Consider the following 26,952-nt stretch of genomic DNA (forward strand, 5'->3'; position numbering starts at 1 on the left):
GATGTCATAACTGGAGAATAGGGTCCAAACCAAGTTTTGTTGTAATTATATAATCTATGAAGAGGCTTTTTAGTTTGAAAACTCTGTAGCTTAATAGCCATAGCGCGTTCAACCTTACCTTGCATGGATATTCCTGTATGGATTTATGTGCAAAACCGGAAATATCAATTCCATAAACTATGGTGAGACCTATTAAATGTTGTAGTTCCTGAATAACTTGATATAGCTACTGTATACTGTACCCCCAAGCACACAAGTATTGGATATTGTCAAATCAGTGTAACACAATAACTGCCGTTATTATCAGAATCTGATAATAAATTACTCTTACAGCCTGGGACTATACATCAAGGCAATATAGCATTCAATCTATATTTGCTACTCGGATAAATAATCAAGCACATATTAATAATTTTGTAAACTTGTAAATAATACTTTTCAGATTTCGATTATTTGGCCATTTAGGAAAACAAAATGACAGGGAAAATGTCTCAGGGAAAAGGAAGGCTCTCTTCCAAAAAAAAAAAGTTTTTTGTACTTTTGTTTTGGGGCATACTGGGATATGTTTTATTATTTATTTATTTACCCTATTTATACCCCACCTTTCTCTACTCCAAGGGGGACTCAAGGCGGTTTACATGTGGCAGTATATTCAATGCTTTAAACACATACAACATTAAATTTAAAATCCATTGAATTAAAATTAATACATACTAAAAATACACTCACATAATTTCTTCATCATTATTACTTGGGGTCTCAGACAGAACTAACAGATTTGAGTTCGGTAGAAAACTCGAGTTCATTGAATTAAGTGGAGTTTATTTGTGGATAACTATGCATAAGAATGACTGCTGATGAAACAAGTAGACATCATGACTAGATTGATTGAAAAGGGATTTTGGATTGAAGAAATCACGTGAACTCTTTGTAATCTCCTTTTAGATTTTAATCATTTTTTGTTTCTGAATTCTAGAGAATTGAATGTATCATTAAACATGTGTAGTCTACACAAATCACTGCATAATGTAACTGGAAAAATATAGCCCAGATACTGTATGCACTCTTTCTAATTTACTCCAACTCTAGACATCAAAAATAATTATGATGTATCATTAATTTTACCATGCTGACTATTGGATATTTGTCTAAAGAAAGAAGTGGTTATAGAATCCATACCCAGATAACTGCCTAACTCTCTCTTCAGTTTGTGGTCAAAAAGCTCTGCATATATGATGGATTAAATAAGTTCTTCTGAAAATGTATGGCTTCTGTTTGCATATAAAGATCTGATGTCAGTATTGATTGCCTGTTTTTTGTTTTTAAAAAAGGAAATCCCTTACCTCTTCAAACTAAAATATCTCTTCCATGAATATAAGGTGTTACATAATGCAAGTAGATGAGTAAAAAACATGTCACATCATCGTCCCGATATACTGAAAACTGGAATTTTAAAAACTGTTTTTGTCTTCTCAGTTGAACAATGCTAGCAGTTAACATTGGGAAATGGCAGAAAATGCTAAACTGAAAAAAAATATACTATTTGTTCACGAAGCAGCTAAAAAGACCTCTCTTTCAATTGGTATGTATGGTTTGTTTGTAAATTGAAGATTTGCATATTTGGACTTCCAGTAGATTTGTTACCGCAAGTGGAAGCCAAATCTCTATATACAACAATAGAAGATAACTGAACATTTAAACCATTCAAACTTAGAAAGAAGACTGTATTATTTGCTTTATATGAACACCTTGCTGCTACATCCTCATTCTATAGGCAGTGCTGCTACTGGATTTGTTATCAGAGTCTGTATCACAAGGAAGTTTAACTAAAAATAACTCCTAGGCCATAGTTTACTCTAAATAACCATAGTCTAAAGCAAGGGTAAAGAAATTGCAGCCTCCTCAGTCTCCCCTTCCCCAATATATAAATGGGGAACCTTGGGAAAACCCCTAAAATCATTTCCACCTACCTTCTTTAATTGTATTTCTGTCAAAGTGGTAACTAGAAGTGATGGGTAGTGCTGATGGAGAAGGTCTCTGGGCATTATCAGGGGCACTCCACAAAGGAATTGGGGTAAAAACTGACCCCCAAACCCCACACAGCTGTCCATCCTAAAGCAAAACAGAAGGATCACTTGATTTAGAAGCTTTTATAGAGGTTTAATCCAGTCATATCTAATGCTGTTGAGTTTCCAAATTGTTATAATTTGGAATTAAAGGGTGATGTTTTGATGAAGATAATCACATAAAAAAGAAAAATAACAATGTTAATTGTTCTAGGTTTGAGGTGATACTGGTTATATGAAAGACATAATTTCACAATTGCACCTTTACAGCAAAGTTAATTGGGTTGCTGTGAGTTTTTTGGGTTGTATGGCCATATTCCAGAAGCATTATCTCCTGACGTTTTGTCCACATCTATGGCAGGTATCCTCAGAGGTTGAGGGATCTGTTGGAAACTAGGCAAGTGGGGTTTATATATCTGTGGAATGTCCAGGGTGGAAGAAAGAACTCTTGTCTGCTTGAGGCAAGTGTGAATATTGCAAATGGCCATCTTGATTAGCATTTAATGGCCTTTAGAGTTATTATTTGCCAGAACTACTTAAACAGACTATAAAATATGTTGATCAGTGTCTATATTAAAACAGGTGCTGCTATAATGATATTATTTTAAAATATTTTTCTGTCCTTCAGAATTTGTATTTATGTTCTTGCTGGTGCTACACTTAGTCTAAAGATGCTGAAGGTGTCCTGATTGCTCTGGGCTTTAAAACTACGGTTTAAAGCAGTTATATTTTGACCAGAAAGAAGCATTTAACTTCTGTTTGCCATTGATCTGGGAAGAAGAGGTGAGAATTACCTCAAAGCAGAGCTTTCTCCCACAATGTAGTGATTTGCAGAACACAGAGAGAGGTAAAATGTATTCTCATAAAGATTTTCCAAGAAAAAAACTAAAATATCCATTAACTACATGCACAACTTTGGTTGATGATATCCTTGGAGCCGTTTCTGGGCTGACTTCCCATTAATTGTTCTATGATTGATTGATTAATTGATGTGTGTGTGTATCTTAAGACAAATGGCTGGATGCCTGAGACTGCGCAGGTTGATCCATGTCCTCGGCTTCGGGTTGCAACTATCAACTGCAAGTGAGATTGAATAAGTCTTCTTAATTTGTCAGAGCTCCAGATGTTTGTACTAGACTTGCGAAGGACCAAGAGGTTCAAAGTTTGATATAGTCAACTAATAACATCCCAAAGTAATAGACACCAGTATATGAAAAATTATCTGTTGTTAATCCTAAAATGAAATCGAGACTTGCTTGGCATCATGAAGAGAGAATGGAATTATTTTAATGATTTTAATGAAAGCCCTTGTGTCCTATTAAGGATTGAACAAGTGGGGTCATGTAACAAAATATTGCAGTGTATCTTTGCTCTGTATGTGTTACCCAGGGGGTCTGGGGTGTGGAAGCTGTTGCGGTTAATATAGAAGCTTATCCATCGAAAGACACAGTAGCAACACACAAGAAGGAAATGTAAATTTACTCTTGTTCAGCAGAGTTCAAAACAGCAAAATAAGCTTGTTTTGCCCACATCAAAATAACAGTCCTTCAGAGCAAGAGAACTCACAAAGTCTTTATATGCAGTCATACCAACACAAATGACATGGCTTTTTCAACTTCCATCCCCAGAAAGTGAGCAAGCTCCATGTATCCCAAAAGACACCCAGTTACAAGAGTGGCCCAAACATACTGGCCTTAAAGAGCATATTAATGTAGCCTCTGTGTATAATAACCACCAGAATGAGTCCTTTTTCTGTTAACACATCTGGTGCAAGGAAGGTAGGGATCCCACACAAAACTGCCGGTTGTACAGAAACCTTAACAGTATCAAAAACATGATTTACTGCTCTGACTTTAATCTTACTTCATGTAGGAATATTTTTTCTTTTTTTTGAACATTTAATAATATTTGTAAGTCAGTGTAACATAAGACTTCTTCATAAAGTATACCGTATTTCATTGCATAATAGTCACACTTTTCAATTCCTTTTTTTTTTTGGAACGGTTATTTCACAATAAAAAAATAGTGCCTTGTGTTTGCTGGTTTCTGTTTTTTGTTAAGAAAACAGTTTTCTTACCTCAGAGATGAAGAGGAGAGAGAGGTCCTTGCTTGTTTAAACTGTCTTTGAGGGGGAAGAGAGAGGGGGAACTCCATTTTTTGTTTTGTTTAAAACTACCTGTGACAATTTTGCGAGGAAAGGGAAAAAACCATTTTGGAACCTATCGGGTGTGTGATGCGCTACCAACGATTACATGGTAAAATACATATATTTATGTATTACAATATTTATATTCCACTCTATATCCAAGAATCTAGAGGTGGCATACAATAAAATCAGTATGAATATTTTAAAGCAAAAATATAACGGATTTTAAACCATTTTCCACCTCAGATTAAATATCAAAACAGTTTAGAACCACTCACATGCAAAGTCAGACACAATTAGTCATGCCCCACAGCTGTGTTTTTACTTGGCACTGGAATGGCATTGGTGCTAGCACCAGGTGCCATAGCAGAGAACGCCCAATCAAATATAGTTGTTGAATGTGATTGAGAGGTGATCTGGGGAAGCCATTAAAGTATAGGTATTTCTCATGTAATGAAGCCAATGTGTTCCTGAGTTTACTTCTTTGACAGCATCGTTGGTGCCAGAATCAGAAAGAACATGAGGACAAATGGAGAAGAGAATTCAAGAATGCATCTACACCATAAAATTAATGCAATTTGACACCACTTTGCCATGACTTTGCTGTGGAATTCTGGGAGTTGTAGTTTGGTGGGGGCACCAGCACTGTAGCAGAGATGGCTAAAGACTTTATAAAACTACAACTTCTATGATTCCAAAGTATTGAGGCATGGAAGTTAAAGCAGTGCATTAATGTACAGGATAGATGCACCCTGGGTCTTTTTTAGCTCTAGTCATATTGATGCATTTCAAAGTCATAAATTCATGTTTTTCATCCCCTCCTTTATCATCCCTTCAATGCTACTGCTGTTAAAAAAATCACCTGGACAGAACACAAGAAGAAAACATACATATGTGGTAGTTAGGGTAGATATAAAAAGATTTGGTAAAGCTTCTTTGCCAGAGGTTTTGGTAATGGAGATATGATGATAGTTTTATCTTTGTGATAGCTTGGGAACTGTAGGTGATTTTTGACTGAGAACCTAAAGAAGCATCAGGATCTTCAAGATCTAATTGCATCCTGTGGCTGCTGCAAGCTCATTTCTCTTAATTCAAGACGCTATCTAGAAGAAAATTAATGGCTGACCGTTTCAGGCCATGACACGCAGGGCGGTTCTAGGCAGTCCTTTAACCCAGGAACAATCGTGTTTTAAAAATGCAATTGTTCCCACATTCTAGTCCACACACCCCAGAAAGTGTGTACTTTTCTGGGGGAGGCGCATCCACATGCCCTGCCAGGCCTTCCAGCAGGGCACCAGGACACAAAATAAAACCCCTTTTAAAAGCCTCTAAAAAAAGAAGATAACTCACCCAACAGCCATTTCCCCGTACCAATGACGCGCCAAGAAAAAAAAGGGGGGAGGGCAGGAGTGATTTTCCTCCTCCATCCCTGTCTTGGCACGTTATTGGTACAAGCCAAGAGAACTCCGGAAAAGGTGAAATGGCTGTTATTTTATTTTTAAAATGCTTTTGGAGGTGGCTTTTGCAGAGGGTGTTGGTGCTTTCGCAGTTTTTTCCCCGGCTGAATTATCCTGGAAAACGCGAGAGGGCTGTCTGGACTTCCAGGACTTCTGAGGGGGCAGTCCAGATAGCGGCCATAGTGGGTTTGACCTGCGCCTTTCAAGAAAATGCAGATCTAACCCACTATCAAATTGCCTCGGCACAAAGGAGCGTTTTCCTGCTATGTGCTGAATGCAGTCGCGTTTACCTGAGGTGTCTTCTGGATGCCCCAGATAAATATGTGGGAAGGCACACATTTTAGGGCCTGTCTGGATGGGCCCCTAGAGACTCCTTAGGGGAACATTTTAATCAGATATGTAAAAGTCAAACCCCAAATGTGGAGAGATGACTGCAGTTGTAAATTATGTTTATTTGAGAATGAACTTCTATTCAAAAATACTGTGATGAGGTTTGTGGATGTGGTTTCAGTTTACTTATAATTAATAACATTTTTAGAACACATTTTGCTCAACAGCCACTCTCTTTGATCATTCTCAGTATTCTGGAGAAATAGAGAGGTTCACAGGAGAGGAGAAGTATAGATCCACAAGCTCATGATGCAGATCCAAACATCCAGAAAAGGAATTGCTAAAACACTTTACAATCTATAAATCAACTGGGAAAATAGTGGCCGATGTATGCTATCAAATATGTAATACTTATCACATTTCTACAATGCAGGTGCCGGAAAATAGAAACTAAACAGTCAATATTGCAGGATAACAACAATGCCTACAAGGATAGCTATCCCTATTGTTTTGTATTCATACTGTTTTGGGTCTATCCTTCAAACTGGTCATATTGAACTTCACAAACATAGAGTGTAACTTAAGAACAAACCAACAAAACCTATTTTGTTTGTAACTTGGGGACTATCTGTACTTCTATTTCAGCAACTTGATATATTTAGGCAGCTTTGCTTGGCTGGAGACAACTGCTTATAGAAGAAGGACCCTCATTTCACACAGTAGCCTTCTAAAAATGTCCATACAGAAGCACTTGTTTTCATTCAGGTACGCATCCAATAATCACACCTGTTAATTTACTTTTACCTTTAGCAGTCACTGGCAATTATCTTCTAGGTAAGCTTGGTAAGAAAACTTGTCTCCTTGATTTGTTAAATACAGTTCTGCTTCTTTTGAAGCAGGGCCTTCTAGGATTTCACACTGCAGCTCTGGGGCAAGAAGTAGCAGTTTGGAGTTTCCCACTTTTCATAACCAGCATCTTTATGGGGAATCCCCAAATACTTTATTTCACCTTTTGCCAGATTTTTTGTATAAAGATGCATATTATTTTGTCAATGGAAGATATGTGGCCTTTTTGCACCCTCCTGACACCATGCAGCTTCATCCTACAGTCCTTAAAGAGTGATGTATAGTGTCAGAACACCCCAACAATCTCTTCCACAAAATGCTGAGAAGAAAATGGGAACTGAAATTAATAGTTCATTTTAGTGGGAGATGAAGAGAATAGGGATGGAAGGTTGGGCCCTGTACCCTCCACAATGTCTGCCCATGAAAGCCTCTAAATACAATATATTGCAAGCTGCATAGCATATTTATAGCTTACATTTCCTTGAGGTGTTTCATAAAGCTCATGATACCTCCTTGACTTTGTTAGCATACAAAGCCATACAGCTACAATCCATATAGATTTTCAGGAGCATATCACCACCATTGCTTATCAAGGTCATCCTAAAACACAAACCTATCTTCCTGTGGTTGCCCAAAACCTCAGCCTTGTCTTATAGAAAACGGAAAGCTTGCAATTCTTGCAGTTTACTCCATATAATAGTCTTATATGTATCTAAAAGTATACATATAAGAAAATTTAGCAGTACTATCACACAAGTATTCCCTTGTAAAATATTCTTTCAGGCCTTTGATATGCAAACTAGATTACTTTTGCCTTTGTTTTTGAGTTGTTGTAATTTTGGCCTCAAGATCTTCTGTGCACTCTGCTTTTGATGAACAATTCTGAGCTCATTTGCTTGATCTGTTTCAGAAGTATCAGGTTTCTAGTTTGCAATTTCATCAAGTTTTGCCTTGATTCCATTAATATTGTTGTATTGAGCTCCTGTCACAGGTGGTTAATTTGTGATGCTCCCTCACACTGATGGCCAGTATCTTTACTGGGAAATCTTGTCCGTCTTTTGCCTTTCATTGTTTGGTTATCATGGTCTCCGCTGTGGCCTCTTTGAGATTGGTTTGGCTCCAAAATAAGCACTGAGGAACGTTTCTCCATGCCCCAATTAAACTTGACATATTCTAACAGGGGACTGGTAGTTATAAACAGATTTCTTTGCACTGAATATTAGAAGAATGTGTGATTAGTTTGGGGACTGAAGAATGCAAAAATCAGCCATCTTTCCAATTGCTGTCATAGTAACCTGCTTTCCCTTTTATTCTTGACTTCAATATTTTCTGCATGTACATAAAAACAGAAAATTGTGTATCATAAAGATTTTCCTTCTCATCCTGATCTTCATGTATTCTTTTGTGATCTAGGATGAATGGGATATATTGTGAAGCTGGGCATGTTTAACCTGCAGAAGAGATGGCTGAGAGGAGACATGTATAAATATGTGAGGGGGAGTCATAGGGAGCAGGCTTATTTTCTGCTGCCCTGGAGACTAGGACACGGAGCAATGGCTTCAAACTACAGGAAAGGATATTCCATTTGAACATTAGGAAGAACTTTGTAACTGTGAGAGCTGTTCAGCAGTGGATCTCTCTGCCCTGAAGTGTGGTGGAGGCTCCTTCTTTGGTGGCTTTTAAACAGAGGCTGGATGGCCACCTGTCAGGGGTGCTTTGAATGCAGTTTTCCTGCTTCTTGGCATGGGGTTGGACAGGATGGCCCATGAGGTCTCTTCCAACTCTTACGATTCTATGAACTCTGTGTTCCAGGCTGTATCCATGGGACATACCACTAGTCCTAGCAACATACAGAAATACTTAGGCAGGCACATTTTGTGTCAAGGTATGCAATTTTCATTTGTAACAAGGTGGAACACTTTCCAACGAAATGTATTTTAGAGCCCATTTGAAGAGCCCATTTGTTGGCGGCAACAAAGATACAGTGGGGACAGATGAAAATTGTATTTGCATAGAATCCTCTAGAGAAATGGGGGGGGGGGGGTCAAATACTCTAGCGTGTGTTCACACAGAAAAAAAGTAGGGACGTCAACATTATGGATAAAATTATTTGGATCTGCTCTGATATACTTCTCCATGGTAATAACTATATTTTCATTTGCATCACTCAAAAATGTAGACGAATGCTTTAGAGAAGTGAGATTGACCCTTGTCCTTCTATCTCATAAAGATGTCCAGGTGGGTTTCAACATAGCAAGACTTCGCCCCCTACAAAAGCCCTCCCTAAATCCCACCATATTGATTTTGGGCAGTTTAGTCAGCCGTTTTCGAGTAGGGTTCTGAAGTATTTAAATTCCAAGGCTTCATAGATGAAATGGATTATCTATAACCATTTCAATCTAATTTTTGGTTATCAGATGCAGACAGATTTGATCATCTTGTTGGATATGCTGGGAACTGGATGTGGGATGGCTTCCATTACCATTGATAATGTTATTCTTCTAGGGCATCTGTCTGGGACAAGACTGGAGCTACTGATTTTTACTAGACAACTCTAATTTCATTCTAGTCATTGGCCTATGAGGTGCCTCACAGTTCTGTTTTGTCATCTATCTGAATTTGGTGCGCACATGAAACTACTGTTGTCCAGAGTTTTTCAGTTTAATGCAACCACCTTTTAGAAAGACTTGACAGCAGCATAGTAGACCATAGTGACAACTCAAAAAGACTTGATCTTTCAAAAGAAATACATACATTCCTCAAACCATGCATCAACAGACCCCTTAGAAAATGACATTTATTCTTTGTAAAAAGAATTATGTACTTGTCAACCTGAGAAAACATATCTGTTCATACACTTGGGAGTAGATATCTTCTGCTGGCTTCTAGTTATAATCTGGAGCTTCAGCAGGATGTGAAGTGTATATTTGACTGTGCTGAAGATGAAGGGAAATATCAGGGAAAAGGCCCTGTTGTAGGGGGAAGGCTTCCAGTTACAAGGTAGTAACTGCCAAGTTGTTAGTCTCTTCGGGGGGATCATTGTTGCCCACTATGCAGGAGGTGCTGAAACAAAGAGTCCTGCTTCTGGCTGAGAATGATGGGAGAATCGAGCTCTGCTACTTTGCCAGCATGCATCACCAGTACTCGGTCTGAGTCCAAGATCGTGTTCAACCTGGCAAAAACAAGCAGGAGGATGAATAGAGTCAAAGGAGGCTTGTGAAAAAGGCAAAGATCTAAAAACAAAACAAAGCCTGTTGCCTTATTTTACAGCAGAACCATAAAGACAGGATCTGTATACCCTTCCCCTATAATACCAGAGCCCTGCTGGATTATATAAAAGGCAGTCATGCGCACGAATGTTCCCAACTCTTGTGCTAATTGGCACGGCAACGAGTGCCGTTTCATTTATTCAAGACAGGCAATGTAAGTGCCAGAAGAAAAAGCTGAGAGAAGATAATTTATACCAGCTGAGTGATATGCTGGTTGCCATTTGAGAGTCATGAGAACAAGCATGAAAGCAAAAGTAAACACCTGTGAGCAATAGTCAGCACAGTTTTATCTGCAAATCGCTGGCGGATGGTCTCTTGGAGCAATCTGTCTGTCTTCTGATCCACACTTGCAGTGGCCTCATCAATGCACAAAATCTGTGAATCAGATAAAGAAAGAAAAGAATTATTCAGATCAAACAAAAATAAAGGATATTTGGCCAATGCACTGGGTGAATGAACTATGGCCCTCCATATGGCCTGGATTAGCATTCCCACAAATCCCATACCATTGACCAAGTTGGCTGGGGCTTTGGGGACAAAGGTTCTTCATCCTGTCTTTCATATTCACAGAAAACATTCAGTTGTTAAGCCAAGCAATAAGGCATGAAGGTAATCACTTTCACAAAGTTTCTTTTTCCAAGCTACTTGTCTTCAATGCCACACTGCCACTCCATTCCATATTCTGTTTAGGCACCATAGCTAATACCCACCGGCAGAACCTGGTTTCCACCCATTTATCTAATCACCTTTCACAGCTATCAAATCAAAGCTAGAAGCAAGCACCAGACCTAACACCCTGTAGTGGCAAACTCCATAAATGAGCCTTTACTTTATGAGAAAAATGTAAGATTAGATCTAGAGTAAGTTAACTGTGAAAACTACCACTTTTTGTAAAAATTAAAGTCCTGAACAAAGTAGCCTTCCTATTAGAATGTGTGCTAGCAAGCTCTGCGGCATGTTATCTTCCCTATCAAATATACTGTGATTATACAAAAGCTGCAGTATAAATCTTCCTCATTCAAACATACCAAGAATATCCTATATTAGAAACTTTTACCACATACAGGAAATGCATTTTGAAATAATAGCACTTACTTTAGCCTGGGTCAAGAGAGCTCTGGCCAAACAAACAAGCTGCCTTTGTCCTACAGAAAGACTCTTTCCTCTCTCCCCTAGCTCACAGTCCAATCCACCTGAATGAAGAAAGAGACCGAAGTTATATTTTTAATTTCCAAGTACACTTTAGACCTTCTCAGCACTAGTTCATGGAATGGAGTGACAGAAAGAGGTCTGGTAGTTTGAGTCAGATGTAAGTAAGTAATTCAGATCTCTGGCAAAGAGAGAAGCTAAAATGGACAGAATGATTGAATCCTGGAGAAGACTTCTGTTAAGTGAGTACATAGTTAAGACGTCTGGCAAGATTGCTGAACAACGTGGGATAAAGGGTTGCATAGAAAGAAAAGGCAGGTTGCCCATTTTCAGCTATGGTCCTCTCAACCACTAATATGGAACCTCTGACTAATTGCACTTGAAGGAATGCAGTGCTTTCTCGGAAACAAGTTCTCCATTCCAAACTGGTAGGTTTCCCTTGTGTTCAGCCCACTTTACTGCTATGAATGTTAGTGGTTCCTGCCCTGTTTATTAGTCTGATAAGCATATAAATCCATTAATTTATTAATAAGAATCCTAGCAAGCATAAACATTTCCTCCTTCCTCAAACACTAGACTCACCCATCCGTTTAATTACTGCCTGCAGGTGACATTGCTCCAGGACTTGGTACAAGTCATTATCTGTGTGTTGTCCCTGAGGATCCAGGTTCTCGCGGACTGTGCCACTGAACAAAAATGGGTCTTGAGGGATTATGGCCAATCTAGACCTAAAAGAGGAAGAATTGCCAGTAGGCAAAGTTTAAAGTAAAACAGAGGTAATGTTGAGATATATAGCTGACAGCAACAGACAGCCCTATCTGTTCTCATTTTTTATGCTTCTGGGCAAGAGAACTGGGGACAATTACCATCTTTGTTCAGCGGGGTTAGAGAATAGGCAGGAAAGGATTTTCACTGGTCTCTTGACAATGTCATGCGATTGCTAAATATTTGAATTGTCCATACTTCATCACGTAATAGTCATCACCACATAACCCCCTTTGGGGGAAGGCAAAATAGGACTTTTGCCTTTCCCTGCATAATAGCTGCACTCTTCGTTTGCTTGCCTGTGCAAGTGTTTCCTTCAAGGGTGCAGCCATATGGGCAGGCGAACAATCACCCACCTGTGGCTGCACCCTCAGACTGACTATTATGCAGTGAAAGAAGCTCCTGAAATGGGTTTTTTTTCACATAATAGTCACCCCCCCCCCCAAATTGGGGGAGTTGTAATAATTATGCAATGAAATAGGGCAAATTACATTAAATGTTCCCAGTTGTTGTCAAAGTGCCTGATAAACATGACCTACCTCAGCTCCTTCAAACCTACAGAACTGGTGTCAATATTGTCCAGGAGGATTTGGCCACCTTTCAGTTCCACCATTCGGAAAAGGGCCAAAAAGAGAGTGGATTTGCCAGAGCCAGTGCGCCCAACTATTCCTACTTTCTCCCCAGGATAAATAGTAAAGGTTACCCCATCCAGGGCATTGGGTAAGTCAGGCCTATAGGCCAGGACAACCTGTTGGAATTCGATGTGACCTTGGCTTGGCCAGTCAGGTCTAACCTTAAAGAAAGATGAGTAAAAACAATCAGTTACAATGAATAGCAAGAATTCCCACAGTACCCTACTGTAGACCCCCCTTTATCCGTTCCCATAAACACTAATGAAAGTAGAGCAGATCCTGCTGTCCCACTGTGGCAGTACTTATTGCCTTCCAATTGGGAGTTGGTAAATTATGTAGCATAGACATGGGCAACCTGAGGCTCTCCAAAACCTTTTGGACTTCAACTCTCAGAAATCCCAGCCAATTTATCAACTGTTAGGAATTGTGAGAGTTGAAGTCCAAAACACCTGGAGGGCTGAAGCTTGCCCCTGCCTGATGTAGCAGATGGTATAGAGCAGGGAAACATTGTAGCCTTTTGCTGATGGAGACTCCCCCTCGGTCAACGGCGGAATTAGGTTCCAAAACAACTAATTCTACCTAGATTATCCCAGGCTGGTAATACAGTTATCTATAGCAGGCTATAGGCTGCTTGGGCTAATGTGCACTTTATTCCCCAGGGTGAGGCCATTAGGAGATAGTCTCTCAACATAGAACCAGATAATGTAAAATCAAAGTGTGCAAGTATGACCTCTTCCTACTTCTTGCATTAACTATGATGAATATGCAAACATGTTAGTAACGGGGAAATTAACTGCCCCAATCTTTCAGCCTTCTTATCTTTCTCCATCTTCTAAAGCAGTATGATGAAGACGACAATACTAATACTATAAATCAAGGTCACTAATACAAATCTATATAAATAAAAATGTAATGTTCGTTTGTGGGATTAACATAACTCAAAAACCACTGGACGAATTGACACTAAATTTGGACACAAGACACTTATCAGGCTAACAAGTGACCATCACTCATAAAAACACTGAAAAACACAGTGGAAAAGACTCAAAAAGCCAACAAATTTTAAAAAATTACAACGCATGCACAAAACCACACACACATACTGTATATGCAAACACACATATATACAGGTATACACAAATATACACACACACACACACATAATTACACACACAAAACACATACACAGACTGGGCCACAGCAACGCGTGGCAGGGGACGGCTAGTTAAGCATAATTATGCAACTGGAGAATATATTTGGTTATGATGCTAAGAAGGGATCTAAATGAATCTGCCTAATGCCCAAAGTACAATTCATGACAAATGCGGATATAATTCACTATTAGCATATCTGATATTCTAATGAGCATGGCTTTAAGTGTCCTAAGACGACAGCCTTACCTGGATCAATTTCTCCTGAGGCTCTATGGGAATCTCTGTGGCATATTCCTCTGTTCGTTCTACACTCACCATCATGGTCTCAGTTTGAGTGAAGCTGGTAATGAGTCCGGACAATAAATTTGTGACTGATAGGGCATATGAAAGGGCCAAGCCCACAAGACCTGAAATGTCAACAAGGGGCACCATCAGTAAGTGTCAGGAAAAGATGGCAGGAGACTGCAATTAAGAAATAAACAAAATGGAACAGGGAATGTGTGGAGATGAGTGATAGCTGCACATTTCTCAGACTGGGAAAGAAATAAATAAGAAAGGATGTGGGAATGCAAGGTATTGCCTGTCCACCTTGGAAATAATGGACAGCATGATGCTTTTTGGACCAAGGTAGCTCTAAAACAGAAGTAGTAATGTCTGCTTATTCTTCTATTATTGGTGCATGAATCACTTGCCTAAACCACAGGTATTTATTTATTTATTGACTATATTTATACCCTGCTCTTCTCACCCCGAAGGGGACTCAGAGTGGCTATGTAAGGTAAGATTTATATTGCTTTTTAAGATAGGTAATGTAAGACTTATATTGCTTTTAATTATGTCACTATCACCAATGTATGATTTAGCTCAGGCATGGGCAAACTTTTTTGAAAGGGGGCTGCATGCCATGCTGGGCTGGGCCTGGGTGGGCAGGGGGGAAGCGCCAAGGGCAGTTGGCAGGGGGAGGGGAGGGGGTTTCACTTGTGGCTGTGCAGTGCTCTAGGGAGAGCCCTGCATGGCCATGGGTGCCTGCAGAGCACTTGTCTTTGTGGGAGGACATGATGGCCCACCATGTCCTCCCATGAAGAAGAGGGCTTGACACACGGCTGTGCAAAGCAAAGATCTTGAGCCCCATACAGCTGCATGGGAGGACACAGCAACCTCCCATGTCCTCCTGCGAAGAGGGCTTGACATGTTGCAATCCCAGACAACAGCAGGATTGAAGAGAAACAACTGGAAAAGCTGACACGTTACGAGGATTTAAAGATCAAACTGCAAAGACTCTGGCACAAGCCAGTCAAGGTGGTCCCAGTGGTGATCAGCATACTGGGTGCAGTGCCTAAAGACCTTGGGCTGCACTTAAGCACAAATGGCACTGACAAAATTACAGTACCATCTGTCAGCTGGAAAAGGCCACTCTACTTGGATCTGCACACATTATTCGCCGATACATCACATAGTCCTAGACACTTGGGAAGTGTCCGACATGTGATCAAATACAACAACCAGCAGAGTGATCTTGTTTGCTGTGTATTAATCTTGTTGTGTTTCAAATAATAATAATAATAATAATAATAATAATAATAATAATAATGGACTTGGGGTGGCTCACAAAAGCACTCCAAAGTGCCAAACATAGAATAAAATTACATAGCATAAAAACAATACACAAATAAACATATCATATCACAGTAATATCATGTTAGCAGTAGGTCCTGGATCTAGAAAACTACTTTTCAGTTTCTTCTTAGCACTCTATTATCAGAAGGGGAAAAGAAAATCAGGATGTACCTTTAAGAGTGAGGGGAAAGGAGGAAAGACATCAATAAGGAGGGATGGCCACAACCTCCTTCAGGGTGTTGTCATTTGGCTCACCTGGATTTCCAAGTTTCTTCTGGTGCTGGACAATTGCTATTCCTGCAATAGCAGTAACTACAGCAACTCCGATCATTTGCAGTCGAATGTCTAGCCACTGCATGGCAGTGTTGCTAGCAAAACGGCAACGCTGGTTCAGCTCTAGTCGCTCTTGGTTCTCTGTCTCAAACCTAGACTGGATGCAGCCCAGAGGTTAATTTCAGGAACAATTTGCCTTATGGGTCTTGATGTCTCTTTTAATAACTGTAATAGAGCCAAAACCTAAAGCCAGCACTTTCTGTGAATGTTTGCTCAGACAAAGATTTTAGACTGGATGCAGCTGACAGGCAACACACAGTCCCCGGGGCAATTTTTGTAGCCGCCACCATTTCTTTTTTTGGGAAAGAATAATTTTATTTACGGTGTAAACCCCCACACAGAGCCATACGGGCCAATTCTTGATGCCAATGAGAGGATATTTTATAAGTAGAAATTGATTTTCCAGTCTCTTCCTGTTTAAAAAAAACAGGCTATCTCCTGGGCCTAAAACAACCCACATTTTTTTTAAATGACAAAATTGTCCTCAAAATGCCTGAAATATAATTTGGGAGAGACAGAGCGCAATTCCCAGGATTCCCTGCAAGGACGATATACCTCATTAACCAATTCATTCCTGGTTTAGACCTCCTTGGCTAAAAAAACAAAACTCACCTGTCTGTGGCCCTAGTTGCCCGTATTGTGCTGAGCCCTGTCAAAGTCTCTGAGAAATGAGTGTAGATGGGGGACAGGGTGAGACTATAAAGGCGCTTGAGTTCGCGGGAGGTGCACCGGTAATAGCGTTGGATGGAATAGTAGATAACTGCCAAGGGCAGCAGAACGAGGCCGATCCAAGGAAGTCCGTAAGTGATCATCACCAACATGCCCAGTAGTCCAAAGATGTTGGCCAGGAAGATGTTAAGAACGAAGGGCAGAGTATCATCAACACAATACAGGTCTGAAGAGAAGCGGTTAAGGATACGGCCTGTTGGCGTGGTGTCAAAGAAAGTCATTGTGGCCTGGCAATGAAGAAACAAAGAGTATGAAGAGCAGGCTGATGATTTGTAGGCCATTTCAGATATTGCTTTTGGAAATTAATCTCAGAGCCTGCATACATTTCACGATTTTATTTTATTCTTCATGATATTTGTGCAACCCAAGCCCTGGATTCTCTCCCGCCAGGAGACTGTACTCTGATCACACGCTTAAAGGACATGGCTCACATCCTCCCACCCACTGTGGGTGCCCATTAGTTGAATAGGGCAGTTTATTATCACCAGAGGAAAATAACATGCTAAAATCTGTGTTGCAAAGTGTAAATTCTTCTATCTGAGATACAATCTGATTCGTTTGTTATTTAAATGGGAAAACCACCTGTAAGGCAATACTGAATTGATAGAATCAGTTTACAGATTAACAATCCTATTGTTTGTATTTAATATTAACTTAGTTATTATATAGGACTTGAATTAATTTTTTCTAATTTTAAAATATTTCTGAAACAATGTTTTCTTTTTTTTTCCAATTGGGATATAACATTATTGGTAGTTGGTACACATATAAATAAACTGAAAGAGTTTAAATGTTTCTTCAAAAAAAAGTAGCATAAAGTGTTTTCCAAGTAATCCTGAAACCCCATTACACCACCACACAAAATGTGGAGTTGAGGATGCAATGATATTGGTGCTGAGTGCATCTGAAAAATTCACATACAAAATCCAAACCAAAGAACAAGGTGTATGATACAAGGGGGAGTGGTTGAAATTACGGTATTTCCCCTCTCCAAGAAGCCTGCCCAAATTTGAAGCATTAGAAAGATTATAACCAAGCATTGTAGTCATTTAAACATAAGCCGTTCTTATGCATCCATGCACCTCCTCTGCCCAGACAGAACTTCCAGGACCCATAGGCATCCTGTCTGAAATACTTTACCTTCACCACTCGTCTAAGCAGCCGATTGTGAATAACAGTAGCAGCATGAATGGTGCCATAGGCAAAGAGGAATGCCCTCAAGATGGTGAAGATGGAATTTGCCCCAGCGATGCAACCATACACAGTCAAGTAAAATTTCACATCTGAAGTGTCATTTGAAGTGCTGGAGACCAAGACTGGGGAACTGGGAAAAAGACAGACAAGATTGGTCAGCTGGGCATTTCAAAGGGTTGGCTCTTCCCCTGACTCCTTTCCTAACTCTTTCCCCAAATCCATAACATTCAAAGTTTGAGGGCCTGCTGCTAGGATGGAACTTTCATCTTTCCAATTACACTGTTCACCTATACTTTTGAAGTCCTTGGCTACATATTACACTCATAATTGTTAGCAGCTCTCATTTGTTCACCCCACTGGTGTCAAAACTGTTGTATACCCACTGAAATATATTCTTTTTCAGGGTGGTGGGCAAAATTATTCTTTTGCATGATTAGGGTGGTGGTGATAATAATGTTATCTTGCTGACGGTTTAGCTGTTTACTTGGTGACGGGAACCTCACAATGACAACTCACTGGAAGTTTTTATATGCCGACCCACATTGCCAGAAATCTTTTAGTTCCAATAATCTCAATTCCAAACCCTCCAATTTATATTTATCCTGAATAAGTTATCTGGGTAAATTATTTGTTAACTTATCCTCTCTTTCTTTTAAGTTTTTATTTCACAATGTGCAATTTGCCATCTGATTCTGTGAAGGTATAGCTTATTGCTCATGTCAAAAAAGGACTTCCTGAAGGAACTGCTAGAACAATCCATGTATTCATGCGCCCTTACTGGCAGATGTGGTCCCCCAGTCCCAGTCCACCTCAGAGCTTATACTAACATACACAAGTCCCCCAGGGGAGAAGAGCAGCAGCTGTAAATTGGGCAGAAACAATGTGTTGTTGATAGTGGTATTTCCTGCAGGAGGTAGGCTAGAGATCCAGTTTGATAGCCACCAATCAGAAACATTCCTAGAACCTGCAGAAATGCAGAAATGCATACATTTAGTCCTACCTCTTCCAATAAAAAATCACTTCGGTCTATGATAAGTTTAGAAAATTAACCACAGATAACTCTTCTCATCAGTTTAATACGAAACAAAGCCATAGTCTTTACCTTGCATTAGCAGCAAGGAGAGGAGTATTGACACTGCAAGGCAGCTGCCAACAGCCATCCAATAAACTCTGTAGACCTGGAAAGCCACTGCCCCTTCTTTCTTCTCTTCCTCCTGCTTGAGAAGACATTTTGCCCGGTCTGATTCTTCCTCCTGAGGTTCTATGACCTCTTCTTGGGTATCTACTGTAGATACTAGGAGACAAGTTGAAGACACTTTTGTTGGGAAGCCAAGTTATCTCTGCAGAGTCTCAGTGTAACAAGCCAAGCTAAACCCATCCCTTAAAGCAGATGCAAAGGAAAACACTTACATAACACAGCTAAACATACTTCCTATTAGTGGATCTGTGTTCCTCTAACACACTCAGTTATTCCTAAACCTATTTTAAGATGAGATTTCCCACTGTAGTTATCCTATTTCTCACATCACAAGGAAACAAAAAATAGCTCTCTCTCTCTCTTTCTCTCTCTCTCTCTCTCTACACACACACACACACAGTGTCTCAGACCAAGACATTAGGGCCCCCAGTGATTCTCCTTTGTGGGATGTGTGTCCCAGGCCCCTTCCACACAGCTGTATAAAATCCTCATTGAACTGGATTATATGGCAGTGTGGTCTCAGGGCCCTTCCACACAGCCCTATAACCCAGAATATCAAGGCAGAAAATCCCACAATATCTACTTTGAATTGGGTTATCTGAGTCCACACTACCATATATTCCAGTTCAAAGAAGATAATGTGGGATTTTATTCAGCTGTGTGGAAGGGGCCTTAGTATCATGAGGGAAAGGTGCCTCCATTGAAGCTTTACCACCAATCCTTGTTTTCATAACAAGCCTATTTTTTCAATATCCAAAATCACTGGGAGTTATGGGATCAGATTCAGTGGGGAAAGAGGAAATTCCTAAAGTGGCAACTTTAAAAATAAAGAAAATCCAGCACTTTCTACTTGGGGTAGGTGGGCTGAAGTGTGAGAGATTATGGAAAATCTGATTGAATCTGATTCCCTTGAGGAGTTTTGGTGTAAAAACGCTATTTTTAATACTAAAATTCCAGGAATCACCTTTCGCTATCTTATGCTCTTCTCCACAACTTATTTATGTGAACAAGGGTTTCCTGCTCTGCTGGTAATTAGAAACAAGTCCAGAAATCGATTGAAAGTAAGTTATGATATGCATGTAGCTTTGAGTAATAATAATATTAGCCTCAGGATTACCCAACTTGTAAAGAAATACTCTTAATTCTTGCCCCTAATAAGTTTAACAAATATATTTTTAAAAAAATTTAAAGTTTATTTTTAGATTAACACAGATTATTATTCTTTAACCTTGTGGTCCCTGCTAACTGGTCAAAAAAAAAAAAAGGTTGGGGATCATTGCTTTAGGGAATACAGTTAGGGACTTAACGGTGAAGAAAAGCTCTACCTAGGATTCTGTTTTATGAATGTTTTAAAGATGTTACCAGCAAGCAATGGATCGGAGGTCTAGTGCAGAGAAATGTGTTAACTTTGTGGTTCATACCTATCCAGCTAAAAGAAATATGATGATGGGATTATCTCTTCAGAAATCAACATGTATTGTTGTCTGGAATGTGTCCAGACTAAAACAATCAAGGGTCTGGATAACAAGCCCTATGAAGAGCGGTTTAAAGAGCTGGGCATGTTTAGCCTGCAGAAATAAGACTGAGAGGAGACTTGATACCCATGTATAAATATGTGAGGGGAAGTCATAGGGAGAAGGGAGGAGGGAGCAGGCTTGTTTTCTGCTGCCCTGGAGACTGGGACGCGGAACAATGGCTTCAAACTACAAGAAAGGAGATTCCACCTGAACATTAGGAAGAACTTCCTGACTGTGAGAGCTGTTCAGCAGTGGAACTCTCTGCCCCAGTGTGTGGTGGAGGCTCCTTCTTTGGAGGCTTTTAAACAGAGGAAACAGAGGCTGGATGGCCATCTGTCAGGGGTGCTTTGAATGCCATTTTACTGCTTCTTGACAGGGGGTTGGACTGGATGGCCCATGAGGTCTCTTTCAATTCTATGATTCTGTTGTTATTATTTGTACCTCACTGTTTCTATCAAAAAAGGAGACTCAAAGCGGTGTACAGTAAAAAACATGCAATACAATTTAAAACCTAAAATATGCAAACATTAAGGTTAAATATAAACGGTATTAAAAATAAACAGTTAACACTCTTAAAACTGATTAAAAACCTATACAAAAAGAAAAATCACAGCACCCCTGATTATTCTATTATTATTATTATTTTGTATGTATGGCAGAGGAATGCATTTTCATCTAAAAAATTAATAAATGTGTACCATGTCACATAGAAATGAAAGTAGGTTTGATTAACTCTAGTAGCTTTTACTCTTTTAGTTAATTTTTTCATCAGCATGTTTTATGTTTGGCATTATATACAATCTCTAAGCATGCTGGCAAACATAAATACACAATCAGCTCTTCGTGAGGAAGATTCTACTAGCATTTTCTCAATAAAGGATGGAGATTGTACAGCACTTCTGATACTATTGGATGGCAACAAGTAGCACTCCTCACCATTGCCTATACTCTACTTGCCAGGGCTGCTAGGGTTTGCAGTCTAACAATATCAGTACAACAAGATACTGTTTTTCTGTGTGATAATTTTAGCCAGAAAAAAAATCATGTCATGCAAAAAGAAAACAATTTTTTCCAGATTTTTAAACAAATTGTACTCCTTATTCTAGTCCTTTAGTCCTGAGAGAATAAAAAGGCTGCAAATCTATAAATATTTTCAGCATTTCAGCAGTTACCAGAGATCTGAAGAGCCATAACAAGGCCATTCTAAAAATGCCCAATACCTACTCTTGTTCTCTTTTCTCTTGTCCATCCTCCTAAAGTTAGAGGCAGCCTCTACCAGTGGTAGAATTTCTCCTGGAGTTCCTAGAAGAAAGTAAAACAGACTTCAAAATCTCTGCTCAATGGTAGTTCACCCTTGCTCATGAATCACTATTTGGAAGCCTGACCTATTTTTCTTTAAGGTAAGGGTAAAGGTTTCCCCTTGACATTAAGTCTAATCGTATCCCACTCTGGGGAGTAGTGCTCATCTTTAATTCTAAATCGAAGAGCTGGCGTTGTCTGTAGGCACCTCCAAGGTCATGTGGCCGACATGACTGCATGGAGCACTGTTATCTTCTCACCAGAGCGGTACTTGTTAATCTACTCACATTTGCATGTTTTTGATCTGCTAGGTTGGTAGAAGTTAGGGCTAACCCCACTCCCCAGATTCGACCACATTCCCACTTTGGGGAGGGAAGTGGAAGGGAGTGCTGAAACAAGTTTGGCAGCTCAGCGGTTTAACCTGCTGCACCACTGGGGGCTCCATTTTTCTTTTCTCTTTAATAATTCCATAACACTAATAAATTCCTCTAATCTTTATTTTTTCCCTGCACTGTGTTTGCTCTTTTCCCTACTCATGGCTATTTTGCTAATATACTGCTTTCCATTTAAATCCTACATTTTATTAAATTCCATAAATAAATAAATATGCCACATTCCTATTTCGGGAATGAAATGGAAGGGAGTGCTGAAAGAGACAAGCCTAATAGAAGGCACCAGCTATACCTGTCTGGATGATCTTGCCATTGTCCATCAGCAATAAGATATCAGCTTTCTCTAAGAACTCAGTTCTGTGGGTGCAAAGAATCCTGGTTTTATGTCCGAGAATTCCCAAAATGCACTTCTGCATTAGGTGATTGGCTACATCCGCATCAACAGCTGCCAGTGGGTCATCAAGAAGGTACAGTTCTTTCTCCTATGGAAAAATATTAATATTAATCAATGCCCCTCTTAGGGCAGCATAGAAGTACAGGCAGTACAAGATAGATTCTGTAGGTTCGTTCTTAAGTTGAATTTGTATGTAAATTGGAATGAGACACCTTTTTCCCATGGTAACTATTTCACAAGTGGATTTCCTTTCCAAGAGGCAGCTTTCTCGCCCTCCCTGTTGACTCACCCCTGTTGTTAACTATGAGTTGTTTGTAAGTTGAATGTTTGGAACTCATGGCCCTTCCACACAGCCATATAACCCAGAATATTGATGCTGGAAATCCCACAATATCTGCTTTGAACTGGGTCCACACTACCATATATCCCAGTTCAAAGCAGATATTGTGGGATTTCCTGCCTTGATATTCTGGGTTATATGGTTGTGTGGAAGGGGCCTCAGAAACTACCTGTAAGGTAAACGTAAAGGTTTCCCCTGACATTAAGTCTAGTCATATCTGACTAGGCTTAATGTCAGGGGCTCATTTCCATCTCTAAGCCGAAAAGCCGGAGTTGTCTGTAAACACCTCCTGGTCATGTGGCCAGCATGACTGCATGAAGCGCCGTTACTTTCCCGCAGAAATGGTACCTTTTTGTTTATTCACATTTACATGTTTTTGAACTGCCTGTACATCTCAATTAATGTAATGGATGTTCTGAAGCATGATGTCTTTCACCAACACTTTGGTACTAGAGGTAGGAATTAGGGCTGGGCAATTCGTTTCGTTAATTCGTTAAAAATTCGTTATTTTTGTAATTACGAAACGATTACAAAACTTTTTTTTTAACCCGGAAGTGTTTTTAAATATCGAAACGGCAGGCGCCAAAAAATTTTGTATTTCCGTCCATTTCGGAAATACGTAAGATGGCCGCCTGCCGATGCCGCCGGCTGAGCAAGCGAGCGAGAGGGCGAGCGAGAGGGGCGAGCGAGCAGCGAGCGAGCAGCGAGCGAGAGGGGCGAGGGAGCGGCGAGCGAGAGGGGCGGGCGAGCGGAGAGCGAGAGGGGCGAGCGAGCGGCGACGGTGAGAGCCATTCAGCTGTGAAACTCTCTGCCCCAGAGGGAGTGCGGTGGAGACTCTTTGAAACAGAGGCTGGATGGCCATCTGTCAGGGAAGGGCTTTGGGAGTTTTAGTTACGGGGATTTATGGTTCACCTGCAATCAAAGAGCGTTCTGAACCCCACAAGCGGCGAGCGAGAGGGGCGAGCGAGCGGCGAGCGAGAGGGGCGAGCGAGCGGCGAGCGAGAGGGGCGGGCAAGCGGAGAGCGAGAGGGGCGAGCGAGCAGCGACGGTGAGAGCCATTCAGCTGTGAAACTCTCTGCCCCAGAGGGAGTGCGGTGGAGACTCTTTGAAACAGAGGCTGGATGGCCATCTGTCAGGGAAGGGCTTTGGGAGTTTTAGTTACGGGGATTTATGGTTCACCTGCAATCAAAGAGCGTTCTGAACCCCACAAGCGGCGAGCGAGAGGGGCGAGCGAGCGGCGAGCGAGAGGGGCGAGTGAGCGGCGAGCGAGAGGGGCGGGCGAGCGGAGAGCGAGAGGGGCGAGCGAGCGGCGACGGTGAGAGCCATTCAGCTGTGAAACTCTCTGCCCCAGAGGGAGTGCGGTGGAGACTCTTTGAAACAGAGGCTGGATGGCCATCTGTCAGGGAAGGGCTTGACATTTGGGAGTTTTAGTTACGGGGATTTATGGTTCACCTGCAATCAAAGAGCGTTCTGAACCCCACAAGCGGCGAGCGAGAGGGGCGAGCGAGCGGCGAGCGAGAGGGGCGGGCGAGCGGAGAGCGAGCGGCGAGCGAGAGGGCCCGCCAGAGTGAGTGCCTGCCTTCCCTCCTTAATAATAATTTAAATTTAATAATAATAATTTTAATTTCTCCTCCCTATTCTACTAAATTAATAATTAAATTTAAAAATATTTTAAAAATATTGAAAAAAAAAGGGCACCATCTTTACAAAATGTTTTGTAAATATTTACGAAATTTCGTAAATACCGAACTTTTTTTTTGGAAAATTTTGTAATTATTTTAAATATCGAAACAAAAAAAACCCCCAATTACAAAACGATTTTAGAAACAAATTTTTGCGTTGTTACCCAGGCCTAGTAGGAATGGCATGGAAAGAACAGAGTTACTTTCCTACAATCTTTTATTTACCTGGTAAACGGCTCTAGCAAGTGCAACTCGGGCTTTCTGTCCCCCGCTGAGGGTCACTCCGTTCTCACCCACCTCTGTCTGATCACCTGCTGGCAAAATCTGGAAGAAAGAAAAAATTTAAAACTTGTTGAACTAATACAGAAAATTGGTGCTTCTGATTCTTGGATGACTCACTGGCATACGATGAACAAACCAAAAGTTTATACAAAAACAAAAAGACTCTCTCGCTGTCACTGAAATTGGACCATATATTTATTCTATTTTTATTGTTTTCAATCCACTACAGCAGAGGAGCAGAACTTCTCCATGTATTATGTTGGGAGTTTGGCAACACTACGTTGGAGTATGGAATATGATGTTGCAATAGTTCACAGGATAATACTGCAAACCTGAAACCTAAGCAAAATGTTCTTCCTTTCCAGTTTCCTTTCACCTTAAGATTGAGCATAAGAATATACCTAGACAAGAGCTTTCTCCTGAGAGAGCTATGACTGTAGAAATAAAATACTGGGAGTGAACATAAATATTGAAAATATACTGTCTATTAACCAAATGAGGAGCCCCCGGTGGCGCAGTGGGTTAAAGCACTGAGCTGCTGAGCTTGTTGATCGAAAGGTCGCAGGTTCGATTCCGGGGAGCAGCGTGAGCTTCCGCTGACAGCCCTAGCTTCTGCCAACCTAGCAGTTCGAAAACATGCAAATGTGAGTAGATTAATAGGTACCACTCTGGTGGGAAGGTAACGGCGCTCCATGCAGTCATGCCGGCCACATGACCTTGGAGGTGTCTACGGACAACACTGGCTCTTGGGCTTAGAAATGGAGATGAGCACCACACCCTAGAGTCAGACATGACAGGACTTAATGTCAGGGGACCACCTTTACCTTTACCTTTTAACCAAGTGAAATGTGTTGTTCTTAACTCTCAATTGGGCAGATTAATAGGTTTAAACAATTAATTGCTGCCTGAACACAATCTGACTACCAGTATTAAAAAAACTCTAAAATCAGGACAGTAAATAAAGAGCAAAACTAAAAAAGGGGGGGAATTCAAGACAATAATCAATCAGGGCCAGCTAACACTTCTCAACAAAGGATTTCCCCAGGTAGGAAGCAGCCAGGCTTTGAAGTTGCAAGGTCATTCAATATTAATCAACTGCAACATTCACACTTGCCTCAAACAGGCAAGAGTTCTTTTTCCCACCCTGGACATTCCTCAGATATATAAACCTCACTTGCCTAGTTTCCAACAAACCTTACAACCTCTGAGGATGCCTGTCATAGAAATGTTAGAAGATAATGCTTCTGGAACATGGCCCTACAGCCCGGAAAATTCACAGCAACCCAGTGATTCCGGCCTTGAAAGCCTTTGACAACACATTGGTCATTTTACTAAAATACTAGAGCACTCTGATTCCTAGGATTCTGAGGGATATTAGGGGACACTCACATTCAAGTCATCAGTGAGAGCACAGGCCTCTATTACTTTCTGGTAAAATCTGGCATCATATTCCTTTCCGAACAGGATGTTTTCTCGAATCGTGGTAAACTGGATCCAAGGCTCTTGTGTAGCCAATCCGAATCCTTTGTCCAGGTCCCAAATGTAAACCTGCTCTCCTTGTCTGTACGTATCCCACAACAATGGGCAGCACAGAAAATTTAAAAGAAGAAAAACATAAATAAAATCGCCGTGTGAATGGATTTAGCATTAAATTTTCAAGTTGCATTGTTTTGTGAAATAAATCTTGCCCCTTCTGAGGGATTGTACTAGTAGCAATGGGAAGAGTTGTTGCATTAACTCTGTGAATGGTCCAGAAGTAACTGATACTCAAGTGCTGCTAAAACTGACTGCAGAGGAGATGACTGAGAATCTCATGTGTAAAAAGTGCGCACTATAATGGACCAATAGATGTGAACGATTGTCAGTGGAGCGCACAACTCCACTACCTGTTACAATAGCTCCACTACCTATTGCTCTGTTTCCAGGTACAATTCAAAGTGCTGGTGGTGACCTATAATGCATACTGTTAGGGAAACTATCCTAAAATACAGCAGAGCACCCAAAAATACAACCAGGACACTTAAAGTTGAGCATTAAGCTCATTAGTGAACAGAGTGTGAAGTGCCGTTGGTTGTGGCTGTAAAGAATTAAGAGCTTAGGCAGGTAAAGATGCAGAGTCCAATCTTAAAAAGCCACAAAAGGTTTATTTACAATAATAAAG

The 26,952-nt window shown here is 40.5% G+C and overlaps 1 protein-coding gene across 4 annotated transcripts in view; it reads right to left on the bottom strand.

The window, feature by feature from the left end:
* Positions 1–9,487: 9,487 nt before the first annotated feature.
* Positions 9,488–26,952, bottom strand: part of ABCC10 (ATP binding cassette subfamily C member 10) — a 31,582-nt gene continuing 14,117 nt past the window's right edge. For all 4 annotated transcript variants that reach the window (XM_067464405.1, XM_067464408.1, XM_060754015.2 and 1 more), the window contains 15 exons: positions 26,181–26,352; positions 24,735–24,833; positions 22,386–22,575; positions 21,627–21,704; positions 18,790–18,981; positions 18,519–18,651; positions 17,634–17,817; positions 16,377–16,720; positions 15,687–15,856; positions 14,061–14,221; positions 12,568–12,821; positions 11,846–11,991; positions 11,210–11,307; positions 10,377–10,489; positions 9,488–10,017 (listed from right to left, as the gene is read on the bottom strand). In XM_067464405.1, the coding sequence (XP_067320506.1) occupies positions 9,882–10,017; positions 10,377–10,489; positions 11,210–11,307; positions 11,846–11,991; positions 12,568–12,821; positions 14,061–14,221; positions 15,687–15,856; positions 16,377–16,720; positions 17,634–17,817; positions 18,519–18,651; positions 18,790–18,981; positions 21,627–21,704; positions 22,386–22,575; positions 24,735–24,833; positions 26,181–26,352 (2,470 nt within the window). In that variant the 3' untranslated portion in view covers positions 9,488–9,881. The remainder of the gene's footprint in view (positions 10,018–10,376; positions 10,490–11,209; positions 11,308–11,845; positions 11,992–12,567; positions 12,822–14,060; positions 14,222–15,686; positions 15,857–16,376; positions 16,721–17,633; positions 17,818–18,518; positions 18,652–18,789; positions 18,982–21,626; positions 21,705–22,385; positions 22,576–24,734; positions 24,834–26,180; positions 26,353–26,952) is intronic.

This window comes from Anolis sagrei, chromosome 1 (assembly GCF_037176765.1).
Source record: "Anolis sagrei isolate rAnoSag1 chromosome 1, rAnoSag1.mat, whole genome shotgun sequence".
Lineage (NCBI taxonomy): Eukaryota > Metazoa > Chordata > Lepidosauria > Squamata > Dactyloidae > Anolis > Anolis sagrei.